This window comes from Phalaenopsis equestris, unplaced genomic scaffold (genome assembly GCF_001263595.1).
Source record: "Phalaenopsis equestris unplaced genomic scaffold, ASM126359v1 Scaffold000139, whole genome shotgun sequence".
NCBI lineage: Eukaryota > Viridiplantae > Streptophyta > Magnoliopsida > Asparagales > Orchidaceae > Phalaenopsis > Phalaenopsis equestris.
Window position 1 is genome coordinate 307513 of NW_018164581.1, and position 13781 is coordinate 321293.

Genomic DNA, 13781 nt, shown 5'->3' on the forward strand with positions numbered 1-13781 from the left:
AGACTTTTAGTCATCATTACTATCAGAAATAATGATTAAAATTTAAAAAGCACTGTTACCAACATTTTATCAATAACTAGCAGCAATAAAAATATTCGTACAAAGATATATATATATATATATATATATAGCCCTCCTTTGTCTTACGCAAATATTTCTCCACTCCCTCGCCCACTTCACACCCCTTCTCCTGGCTTCATAGTTTCGCCCAAAACTATCTCCTTCGCGACCGAACCCTCACGATACAGTTGCGATCAAAGATAACTGGGAAGAAAACGACGGGATCGCTGTGTAGAGAGACCCGAAATTCATCTCTCTCCTCTTTCCGCTCTGTTCCCGCCAAAAAGACTTCGGTTGAATCCACCATAAATTCTGCTCAAATCCTGTTACCCTATCAAACAGTCCCTGAGCACGAGGTCCGCAGCCTAGTAGAGGAAATGGTCCTTTAACAACCACTTTTACAACCAGACCCTTTTCTTAATGAGCTGACCAACATGTATGAGAGAACCAAAGAGAAGGGCTCTGTTTGGGTTCTTATAAAAGATCATCCATGAAATCCAAGGCCAAGAGGAAGAAGTTGGAGCCTGCTGGTAAAGTCATTGAATATAGGTGTCTTGTTCGTGCTAATGATGCAAAGAAAACCATCTCTAGTTCGCACGCTGCAAAGGATTACCTTCGTTTCCAAGCGTCATATGCAACTGTTCTGAAAGCACACATGAATGCTTTAAAGAAAAGGGAGAAGAAAGACAAGAAGAAAAGTACTGAAGGAGAGAAGAAAGCAGCAGCAGATCAGAGCAAACCTACCTCTAAGCCCAATCCATGAAGCACATAGGGCCAAGCAGGTTGGTAAAATGCTGTCAGGACAAAGTACTATATATTTTCAGAGTTGTTTTCTCTCTTCTTTATTTCAGCAGTGTTTCTTTCTTGTTTGTCCAATACAACAGTGGCAAAAAACCTCCATGGTTATGTCGTAGGCTTTGTATGTCGATGAGATACAAAACATTTGAGATGTAAGAGACTCCCTCTCTGCCCTGCGGCTTAATGAGAGCCTCAAAGAACATCGAGGCATTCTCATACGAAATAATCCTTTGATGGCTTATTTTCTAGGTACATGATAATATAAGCAAAGCTCATTCTATCGAAATTGATCTGGGGTAATCCCCAAGATGTAATTAACCAGAGGAATATGTTCCTCTGGGAGACCCTTGACCCCAAAACAAATAAGTTTTTTTGGTTCTCTGATTATGAGTGGCTTATGTAGTGACTCCTCATGATTGTGTTTCGAGGTACTTCGATCATATCCTGTAGTGACTCCCATATATAAGTCTTCCACTTTTGTTTATATGTTGTCGTGTATTATTTTTATTTAAATTCTCTCCTCTTCGAATCATTTATATAATTCAGGAAGAAAATTTATTCGAATAAAAAAATTATACAACATATAAATAGATAAGTTGGCGACTTCGAGACTCTAAAAAGAACTAAGAAAACTGGGTATATAGTTATTATGATTGGAGATTTAAAATCCTACATGAGGCTCATCATTCAAGGTACACAATTCATCTAGCAAAACTAAAATGTACAAAGATTTCTAGTTGATATGTTGATGATCAGGTTAGAAGAATGATGTTTGATCTGTCAACATGTCAGACTCGTCAGATTATAAAGGATGGGCATCAAAGACCTAATGGATTGCTACAATCATTGCATATACCTAAATGAAAAAAAAAATTGATATGGATTTTGTTATGAGATTTTATCAATCCAAGCAAACTCACAACAGTATTTGAGTCATTAATGGACAAACAAAGGCAACTCATTTTTGGTCAATCAATTAGATAATTTCAGTAGAAAAGTTAGCCAAATTATATGTAAAAGAAATTATGAGATTTCACAGAATTCCAAAAGTTATCAATTATGACGGAGATGAAAGATTCACATCTAGATTTTGAAAAAACATTCAACAAGACTTGGTACGCATTTGCATATTATTACAACATTTTATCCACAACCCGATAGACAATTAGAAAGGAAAATACAGGTATCAGAATATTTGTTGACGTCTTTGATTTTAAAGAAAGTTAGGAAGAACACATCACGATAATCGAGTTCATCTACAATATCAGTTATCAATCCATCATCAAAATGCATCCTCATAAAACACTTTATGGGAAAAAAAACAAGACTCTATTAAGTTGGGTTCAAGTGGTTGAATGTCAAATGTTAGATCCTAAGTATAAAGCCACAAAAAAAACAAGGTTAACTAGAGATAGATTGAAAACTGCTAGAATCAACCGAAGAAAAATTACGAACCAAAGCACAAAGCGGTAAAATTTAAAACTGCTAATTTTGTATTTTTAAGTCAGGTTAATGAAAAATACAATCAGATTTGGTATGGGAAGAAAGTCGAGTCCCAAGTACATTGATCCTTTTGAAATAATAGAAATGATTGGTCCAATTGCTTACATGCTAACCCTACATACCGATATGTCAACTATTCATGATGTGTTTCACATTTCAATGAAGAAAAATGAATTTAAAATCCAGACCAGAAGACTTCACATGAAGACATAGAAGAATAAAATAATTTAACTTGAATTGAAGAGCCTGAAAACATTTTAGAAATAAATGTTAATAAGTTAAAGAAGAGAAATTCCAAATTTTCGAGAAATAAAACAAACGTATCCATTTTTATTTGAGTAAATTCCAAAATTTTGAGAAACAAATTTTTATAAGGGAATAACTGTAACAACCAAATCTCAAAAAATCAAGAAAAGAATTTTAGCCCTCGTAAAGCATACCCCAAATTTTGTATCCCTCATTACTCGACCGAATAAATTTATAAAATTCTACACATCAGATCGACAAATTTCATATATAGCACTACACATGAATTTCAAGTGTATTAGAAAATATAAAATTATGAGGTTTTAAGTTTAATTACCCTTAATTAATCTAAATTATCCTCCCCAATCCCACATCATCACTGTAGGCACGGAATCATTTTAGCAACCACAACTATGGGATGAAATCAAAGGGTCAAGACTCATCTTAAGATAAATAAATTACTCTAGAGACTTCCAATTTATCCATTCCCCTCTCAATTCTTCCGTATGTACGCTACAATGACTCAAACACTATAATAGGCGCAAATGACAGCAATCGCGTAACCCGCAAGGAACAACAATTCAAGGTTCCAAGAAGAGATCACAAGGTAGGAATACCTCTTCCATGATATTTGATACATTCATTTACTTATGTTTCCATTTTGATGTTTGTAGCGAATCAGTGCATTTTTTTATTTCTGGTCATTGTAGCAAGAGGTGAACTAGTGTTAGAGACTATGAACTTGGCTTGAGTGCTTCCATATGGGCAATGAGTATGAAATTAGCAGAGCAAAGAGAAGGGAAGCTTAAGGGGAAGAAGAGAAGATATCAAGCAATTTACAAGGAGAAGCCAAGCAAGGCAACCCAATATTGACATGTATCTTTATGTGTGGGTTAAATCAAAATCTGAGATAAGAATTTATGAATATCCTAAGAGACTTAAGAATGTCAGATTGTTCATTTTAGACAGCGAGCTTAAGGCAAGCATGAGGAAATTCATCATAGGGTTGCGCAGTCAATTCTCGTAAAATAATCATGTGTTAAAATCTAAGAAAAAATAACTTTGTAGATTTCCATGTGCTTATGTTTGAAACTATTACATATAGAACTTCTGCATATTGTGGACGAATACCTGTATTGTGTAAATGCAAATTTAATTTATCACTTATATAACCAATGATTTTACTATTATATGAATCTAATGATCATGTTTTTGAAATAATTGCTTGCAGGTATTCATTTACTATGATTTATACATATGATATAAAAAATATCAATGACAAATGTTTGTTACATAAATTATGGTTTAAAAAATATCACAAATGATGTTATAAGTAGGCTATTACATGAATACTTGCAAGTATGGATGATAAGAAATGATGGGATTCCAGAATTCTAGTATTCAGATGGAGAAGAAATATTGGGAACTGTTAAGATCAGATGGGGGCACAATGTAACGAAGTGTTGAGATGATGGGGGGTTAGTGATAATTGTTATGTTGAGAAAGAAACCAAGCTTTATCAATAGTTGATGAAGCATTTGGGTTGAATGACGATGTAATGACATGACATGACATGAAGATAGTTGAGCCCAATACAATTATAAATAAAACTCCTATTATTAGATTGATGACTCCTATGAATATATTTATAATTAAACATGAATGGATGAAATGCATGTTTAAAACTGCAGGCATGATTTTCTACATTATATATATTTTATTTTACATATTTTATACGATTATAGCATGTTGTCACATGAGTTGTGGTCATATACAAGAGCCACATATGAGCAAGCACAATTCTTTTCGTCAATAAAACATTATTTTAGTCTAGATTATTTCGCTAACCTTATTGTAATGCGCTCTACACTGTTGATTTTAAGAAAGGGGTAAGGAACATTAGTGTGAATAGCCAAATGTAACATGTACAGCTTTTGTATTTCATAGTTTTGAGAGCTTGTACAACCTTTTGGGTACATATTTAATAGTTTGTGTGTGTGTGTGTGTGTGTGTCTTTTTTTTTTTTGTGATATAATTTTTCACGTTGTCTAGTATATGTGAATTTGAATGGATTATAAAATGAAATGTATCATATACATTTACAACAATTTAGTTGATCTGGTTCATGACCCACTAAGTCCTAATTCTACAAGTCAGAACAAGTGCTGTGAATCTGACCGAAAATTCTATCTCTATCGCACCACAGTTGACCATTAAGGGGCCCAATTTAAGGTGTGACAGTAACAACATTTGCATGATTCTCCCTATCATATCTTCCATTAGATGGCCTCTAACATACAAATTAGTTGTGTAATTTCCAATATTTTTCCTTCAAATAACAATTTTTCTTACAATGATCGCACAATAATCATCCTTTCTTCATCATCTTATTCAAAGATGAATTGTGAGTGCATAAAGTCAATCCTTTAATTTATGTTGTGTTGGTCTATCATCATCTTCTTTTTGCACTCCTTTCAAAATTCTACAAAAGCGTCTCGAATGACAAGGATGAGTTCAATTCTCATAAGTCCCACCTGACTTCATTTAGATCTTCACTGAGACCAACGAGAAATTTGATGTCATTTTTTTGTTCAATAATCCTACTAAATAAGGCAGAATCATAACGAAAACTTCATATATATCAAATTGTAGCCAACATTTGAGATTATTGAAATATTGAGTAACACTTAATTCTCCCTGTCATAAATTATGTAGCTTGGTATCAAAATCAAATAGCTAAGTTTTTAGTGCTAGAGTAGGTTTCATATGCAGCGTCTCATATCTCTCTAGCTATCCAATAGAGTTGAAAGTTTTCTCCAATCTCTGTGGTCATGAAAATTTATTAACCATGACATAACCATGTGGACAACAGATTTCCAAGCCCGGTTTTCAGAATATATCATTTATGGAGATGTGATTTCGTCTGCAAGATGACCAACATCCCCCCATTACAGAAGTACATTAAGACAAATTGTGACCATTGAAGAAAGTTGTCATGTTGTTTATCATTCGTAAAGAGATGAGAAGAGTTATCTGGTATGATAGACACTGAAGATGGTAGAGTTAGAATTAGAGGAAACTTCCAAGGAAAAAGATTGTGAGGTCATTCCATATTTGGTCATGATAAGAGTGTAAAGCCCAACAAAGTGCTCGTCTGATTCTTGTTGTGCAAATTAGATAAGGTGGATGAGTCAATACAGTCCAATTAGGCGAGTGAACGATAAGGAGGGCTAATACTTTTGTGAGCCAAGAGCTTCACTTTATTGACACTACAACCGGGCTTCACTTTGTTAGCGAGGAAGACAGAGATCCCAAAGAAGAGTCTTGGACGATCAAAACAAATGAGATCTAGGGTAACAAACGCCTCTAGGTCGTGGAGTACAACAGTGGAATCATCGTCTTCAGCGCCTAGCAAACACTCCATGCAAGTGATATTGTACTCAACGGAGCTCCAGGGAATCCAGACGCCAATGATGAGGTGAATTGGGTCGAAGAACTGCAGCAGGAAATCCCTTGCGAGATGGCAGCGTAACAGCAGTGAAACGGTGGGATTCTCCGTGCATGAAAGGCCACTTTATGCCAAAGACGTTCTTCTAGAACTGGGAGAATTATATATGTGCGTTAAAAGAGATGGGGATGCACTTGCAAGATTGAGCTTTGAAGAGGCCGGTTGAGAAGACAAAGCTTACCAAGACCAAGGCGCAAAACGTTCACAGAGGCCAAATCGTTCACTGTTTTAGTGAATCAGAGAGAGGTTGCAAGACTCGCCACAGAATAAAAAGACAACAGCACTGATATCATAAGGAAATCTGGAAAGGATTTTAATTCCCTGTAATAATGAATTACAACCTATTAGATAAATAAAATAAAATGGCCAGCATACCAACCCACAAAATAGAAAAAAAAATCCCTTTAAATTAGGAATCCCACAAAAATTAAATATATAATAAAAGGAAAAAGTAAATGTTGAAAAATATCCTAAAGAAATAAATTCCTTCCTAATCTAGAACACAGGTTGATAATTTCCTACAGATGTCATGGCATAAAATTTAAGCATGAGTTAACAATAAATAAGAAAAAGATAAACAGAATAAAAATGGGAGAATATAAGACGAATACTTCATTCCAGAATTTTTTCGTTGGAATAGTGGGGAGAAGGGAGAATAGAAGATAAAATTAGATTTAAATAAAATAATCCAATAAGGTCTGACAGATTCTTTATTTCACAGTAAAAGGTATGAATTAAACTCTGTATAATAGTACCTAAAATTTTCATCTGTGCATCAATGAAAAGAAGTTGTGAGATTGCTGATTTATATGAAAATAAAAATAAAAATTAAATAGGGTGTGTAGAAAACTAATTTGACTTTACCAGGTAATGCTAACTACTAACTTCAAAATCATAAGTACTGTTTTGAACCATTTTTCAAGTAAAAAAGAATGCAGAATGAGAGACAAATGTACGAAAACGTTTTAACAGTTTTCATTGTCCTGTGAAATGATGGCATTGAATAACGTATGTGATTAAAATTATAGAACCACGATGTATAACAGAGTTGCAGTTTAGGAACTCTTAAATGATGAAAATGTTTCTACTATTTCGCTACAAATGATTAATATTGGGCTTGTGACTGTGTGTGTATCATGATAAAGATGATTTGATAGGATTGATTCTTAATACATATATATGATGAAAGAATATTCTCTCTTTTTCTGCCTTAGTTCCTTATATATAGATTATGTTGCTATCAATGTTTTTCTACTTGCATCAGTAATTAGCATTCATATTGCATATAAAATTCTAACAATGTATTCCAGTAACTTTCTCTAAGAATAACATGCAAACAAAGCAGAATGTCAACATACCGTGAAGCCTTCAAAAGAAATCAAGAGTTCGTACGCAGTCCAAATTTCCTGAGTAAAATTTTTGGTGCTTTTTTTTCTTAATTTTCTGAACGGATAGTATGAGGCCAAGGACAGAAAGAAAACCAATGCGTGTAAAATCAACTAACTAATATGTACCTTGGCACTCAAAATTCCCCAAAAAAAAAAAGCTCTAGGAAAGAAACAGAGCTACAATGACCAACATTATAATGAACTTATACAAGATCAGACTAGGCAACAAACGTTCCCCAAAGTAACAAAACTTACACACAAATATATATATATTAATATATATATATATATATATATATATATATTACTAAACATAAAATGATACTAAAATATTTGTTATTTACAGCAATAAGGATACGTTGCCTTGGAAACAAGGAATGTGACGAGCGTCTATCATAGAACATCAATTTCCTCTCTATATATGTTCCCAATTCAAGTTTACTTGAAGAATGCCACACAATACAATCTAAGCAAGGTGAACTTATCTGCAAATAAATTACGGAAGAATGATATAATAGGAAACTACATGAATTATAATGCGTAAACCAAGAAAAGGATAAATTTAACTACAAAAACCAATTGTTCTAAGAAAAGCCTTCAGATGTAAAAACAATAAAAAAAGACGAATATCAAAATATGCAACATTTGAAATGCAATTAAAAAAATATTGCACGTTAAAGAATACAAAAACAATCTGTGTAATCTGATTCTTGTCCTCCATATTTTTGTTTCGAGAAATGGCTCGAAAAATATTCCCCTTACTCATCATATTTCATATATGGCCAACCTAAACCAAGAATTCACATTTATCCAATTTTTTCCATCAATTATACAAATATAATCCCATATGATCTCTCATACAAAAATTGATAAAATTTACCCCAATAAAAAAAAATCTCAACATAGTCCCTCGACTATGCAAAATTAATCCCAATTTGCTTTTTGAGGGATCATTTGGAATTAATTTTCAATAGTTTTTGGAATTGTAGGAAGATTTTAATTTTAGTTTCTTCTATTTTAATAACTTCAACTTTTAGAATTTAGAATTATTGGTAATGCTCATGCTTCCCTCTTTTATTATGGGGAGTTATGGTTGATTTTATGAATTTCATAATTTTGTAGTCAACCCCCCCCCCCCCCTTCCTTTAACTTGTAATCGTTTCAAATGGAATTGAAGAAAAGTAATTATATTTCCCATCCAAAAAAATACATGGCATCACAACCGAATTTCACCTTCAAAACTGTTATTGAATCTCGTTGATATGGTTATCCACGGGTTCCAACCTTGCCAGAAACCTTCGCTTCGCTCCTTCCGGCTTCGCCCAATACCAACGTCTTCCCAAACGATCCCTCGTGATACAGTCACGACTAAAGCTAGCTGGGAAGGCAAAGACTGGATCGTGACATTCAAAGATTTGCGATTGGAGCTAGTCAGAAAGGTAATGATTGGATTACGGCGTTCAAAGACCAATGTCACCTGATTTGAGGCTCCAATTTGATCGTTGTTCCTTGTCCATCCACTGACACCTAAAGTAGATTCGAAATTGTGTAGGTCGAGACCTTATCCAAACCAGGCCATGTTTCTTTTTGCCCTTCAGGTAGCCACTGTACGTGTGGTGCTCTTCTTAGATTCTGAAGAATGATGATGGTGTTCAAGAAAATTTTGTCGCATCGATTGATTCCAATAATTCTAAAACCGCCTCACCGCACCTAATTGCTTTTCTCATGATTGTATCAATCAAATATTTTCCTAGAAATTTACCACCATACCTTATAGTTATAAAACTTAAAGGACACGATTACCTCGAGTGGGTTCAATCCATAAAATTAGCCATCGACGAGAGAGACAAAAATGAGAATTTAACCTAAGAAATTTTAAAACCTTTTGCTAACGATCTAAATAAAAGAAAATAACAGGCCAAAAATTTTTTGGTTATGGCATGACTCATTAAACCCATGGAACATACCAAAGAAAAGCCTCATCAATTCCTTCTCACTTTTCAAGATATCTGGGAGGTCAGTCCAAATCTCTATTTAAATTTGGAGAATTCTTCGCAATTTTTTTAGTTGAAAAGTCAGCTATGAAAAAATAAACAAAATGATCATGATATTACTACGTATTACAATAAATCGGTAATATTATAGCACGAGTTTGATCAATGTTATGATGACATTTAATAGAATTCAAGTAATTATGCTCGCCACAAAAAAGGAAAAAAAATGACCGGTCTACATATTCTAACTCGAGCTTAATTGAAGTTCAGACGAAGTACAAGGTCGAATGAGGTGCAGAAAGAAGCTTCGAAAAATGAGGTTGAAACTCCCCAAACCCCAGAAGACTGACACAGGGGTATCCTACATGGGATTTACTTCGATGAAAAGTGGGATCCCTCTTTTGTGACTGGATTAAACCGATCCAGGTATTTTCGTTGTGGCGGAGTCAGCCGTCCTCTTGGGTCACTCCTAATTATCCTATTACTATATATTTACTTTTCTGGTATTTTAAGTTTAGTTATTCATTATGTTTTCTATCGAGACAGTCATCGACATCTTCAGTTCTCCCTTCTAGGGTTGTATCTAAGGGCGAGAAATGTTCCGGCAGTATCTTGTTCCGAGGTGAAGACTATCCACAATTTCCCCTTCCCCGCATTCTTCCCTTCATTCTTGTTGATATCGTTCCAACTGCAGCCACCTTGTAGAACGTAAATTTTTGTGATATTCCTGCAGTCGGCCACTACACCTTTCCTCCGCCCCATTCCACCTTCCTTGATGTTTCCTGTAGCAACTGCCCTTCCACCATGCCATCCACCTCCAACTAGTTCTTACCATCCTTCCAGCACCCAACCACAACCCGACCTTCTCTCATGCAACCAACTGCAACCCTTACCTTCCCTCTTACAACCTGTCCCGCAGTTAGCTACAACCCCTTACCATCTTCAAGTTGTCCAATCCACCTAACTGTCCACCGGCCCCATTGGAATACGGCCCAACTTGAGTTGTGCCCTATCTATTGTTATTTCTCATTACACTGCATTGGTTGTAAACTTCTACTTGCTTTTCAGAAATAATATTTGCTTTCTCATTAATTTTGGTTAACTCCAATACTAACCATCTTGCTAGATCCGCTTCCTAAACACTTCATAGAGGCCCTAGAACAATATCATATACATTAAAAGCCCCAAGATGAAAGACAAACCAAGTCACCGCACTAAGGTTCATCTTTCCCTTTACCTAAAACAACCTCCAGAGTAAAATCTGGGACAGTAGAAAACTAATATCATACAATTATCAAAAGTTCACAAAACAAAACAAAAAAAAATAATATCATACTAATCATTTAACCAACCATAGAGACAAGTAGCATCGTGCAATAAACACCTTATTAAGTCATGATCTTATAATTGAACAAAGACAATCAAAACACAATTGCCCAACAATTCAATGCATATGCTAGTTGGCTAGTAATATCAAAATACTGCTTTTAATTTGATTTTTCTGTCATAATGGTCCAAACCACTATCACTCATACAACACAAGGATGCCACCTAATCTGTCAACATATATTATAACTAACACAAAATAACAGTAACTCTTAACAGTTATTGAACATTACCTTAATAATGCTTGGTTTATTACAACACAAAATTCTCAAAAGTAGAGAATCCCTGGTTATATGCAAGTCATTATAAAATGCCAACCTATCCCATGGCATAACCCCGCATAAATTGTCCTTTAGCATAAATATAATAAAGCATTTAATCATGTATGCTTCTGTAAAAATGTATACTAAAGAGAATTGATGTAACTTAATTAAACATATGATGTTAATCTGAAGCTTTAAGTTTCTTCAAGATGTATTTAATTATGTATGATTCTGTGATATAGGTTGTGATGGATCAATTTAACGATCATACAAAGATTTTTGTTGTTTCATGAAGATAAAAGAAAATTAGTTTTCTACCACTGAGTCATGTTTAACAGAAAAAAAGCTGAATTTTGGGAAAAATATTATTAGCACTGCTACCTGTCACTACAACATTTCACGCTTAAGTGAGAGTTGTGAAAACGGGGTGTGATAATGTTGAAGAGCAATAGCAAACAAAGCAATACAAAACTCAAACGCATTAAATTACAAAAGATAACTATGTTCAAGATCTTTAATTAATGACAACACTAGAGAATATATCAACACAAAATGCAAACAAAAAATTATTATAACATAAAGATGTGCGCAGTCACATGCAAGAAATAAGAAAAGCTCAGTTCAGCTTCCTAACTCAATATATGCTAGAAAAATAAGGGATGAATAGCTTCAGTCACTGTCATCAGATACAAAAGCTATGATTGATTAAGATCACAATTGAGAAAAAAGATTGAGAAAGAGAAGCATCAAAGTGGAAATAGACAATTAATCTTTAAACGAAGAATAGCAATAAAAAGCATCAAAGTGGAAATAGACAATTAATCTTTAAACAAAGAATAGCAATAAAAGAAATGACTTTCTTACCTAAACAAAAAAAAAACACAAAAAACAATAAAATTAAAAAAAAACAAATCCGTTCAGCAAATAAATTACTAATAAGAAAAAAAAATTAACAGCACATTTCAAAAGTACACAGGTCAATCATCACCAATCTGAAATCGTGAGTTACAACAGATTTATAAAAACTATTTTCAAATAACCTTCTCAGCCCGGTATTGTGATGTCCCTTCAACTATAGAATATTTATTTTCCAAAAAATTTGACTTGGAAATACAAACAGAACAACAAAAAGAAGCATGATATTCACCACACACGTCACTGCCAGTCATGTATTTGGCTGCCTCAACAAGCTAATGTCAATAAAGCGCTTGAATATTATCAAGAGCTAAATATCAATCTCATTACTTGATAGTAAAACCAAGCAAACATAGATACCTTCTTGTGTTTCCTTCTTCGTTTCCAACTAAAATCCCTTCTTCTTTTTCTGGATTGCGGAGAAGATGAGGAAATTTCTGAAACATCATTACAAGGTGAATTGAATTCATAGTTGTCACCAATTATCGGCGGTGGTGGCACAGCCTTGCCGGCTGGAACTTGAAGCAACCGTGAAGGGTGGAAATTTCCAAGCTTCCGAAATTTGAGACTACTAGATACAGGAACTAGAAGCAATTGAACACGTGAAGAGGATTATTCAGTTGACCTCATAACCAAATCTGGCATTTTTTTTAAACTTAGGGCGGAAGAATACAATGTTTTTTATAAAGTTAAGCTTTTAATATCTTAATGATATAGAGGTCCTACTAATCCTGAACATCATAGGGTCAAGGGTGTACATATATGAAGGGATGCATAAATCAAGCAAAAAAGTTCATATACGCATCACAAGCATCTAATTTAAACCACTATTTGCCACTTTTGATAAAAACAAAAAATATAGAAAATTTCAGCAAAAGGTAATATAATAGTGACAAAAAATTTATGATCATAAAAGGATTACATGTTCAAAACTTCAATTGTAAACTTGTTCCTGAATTAAAAAAAAACGGTAATAAAAAAGTAAATCAATTATCCAAGTAACTTGAAGCATAAAAAATAAAGCAAATAAAACAGTCAGATCAAAGAATTACCAAGAAAAAATTCAGGCCTCACATTGATGTGAGGATACGACTTTTCCTAGAAAAACTCCACTACCAAATTGCATTAGAACAAAAAAGAATCACATCCAACCAATACAGAAGCAAAGACAAAAAAACACTAAATTTTTTTAAAGCCCAAAACAATATTGAAGAAGAAAATCAATAAAATTATATTTCACAAGCTTTAAAAACCCCTATTTAAATTCACACACTTCCTCAAGAGCCATAGATATATATCCACAAAAGTCGAGAAATAAAAAGGGAATCAAAATAGAAGACAGAAATCTCATATTACAAGAGATGCAAAAGCCTGCTAATAGAGAATAAATATGCATATAATGTCAGTATAATGACCAATATTTGGCTACTCTATCAATAATGACCAATATAATGTCCTGTCTGTGTCTCCATCTAGGTAAACCAACCGCAAAATTTATTATTACTTTATCTATTTTACACATTGGCTTTAGAAAAGGCTACGACTGTCCACCTAACTATTTACATTCAACTTTAAATTACTATAAAATATATCTTCACTACGAAAATATTTACATTTGAGATAAAAACGATGGCTAGAACTTACTAAAATTATGATCTTAATGTACTATATCATCCAAAAAAGAGTTTTGCAAATGCATTAAATATAAAAGCTTTAGGCA

At 33.7% G+C, this 13781-nt stretch overlaps 1 protein-coding gene across 3 annotated transcripts in view; it reads right to left on the reverse strand.

Annotated features, from left to right (window-relative positions):
• Positions 1–12809, reverse strand: part of LOC110021683 (telomerase reverse transcriptase) — a 76003-nt gene extending 63194 nt beyond the window's left edge. For all 3 annotated transcript variants that reach the window (XM_020720273.1, XM_020720272.1, XM_020720271.1), the window contains exons 1-2: positions 12422–12809; positions 7862–7988 (exon numbers count right to left, since the gene is read on the reverse strand). In XM_020720273.1, coding sequence (XP_020575932.1) covers positions 7862–7907 — 46 coding nt within the window. In that variant the 5' untranslated portion in view covers positions 7908–7988; positions 12422–12809. The remainder of the gene's footprint in view (positions 1–7861; positions 7989–12421) is intronic.
• Between the last annotated feature and the right edge of the window lie 972 nt (positions 12810–13781).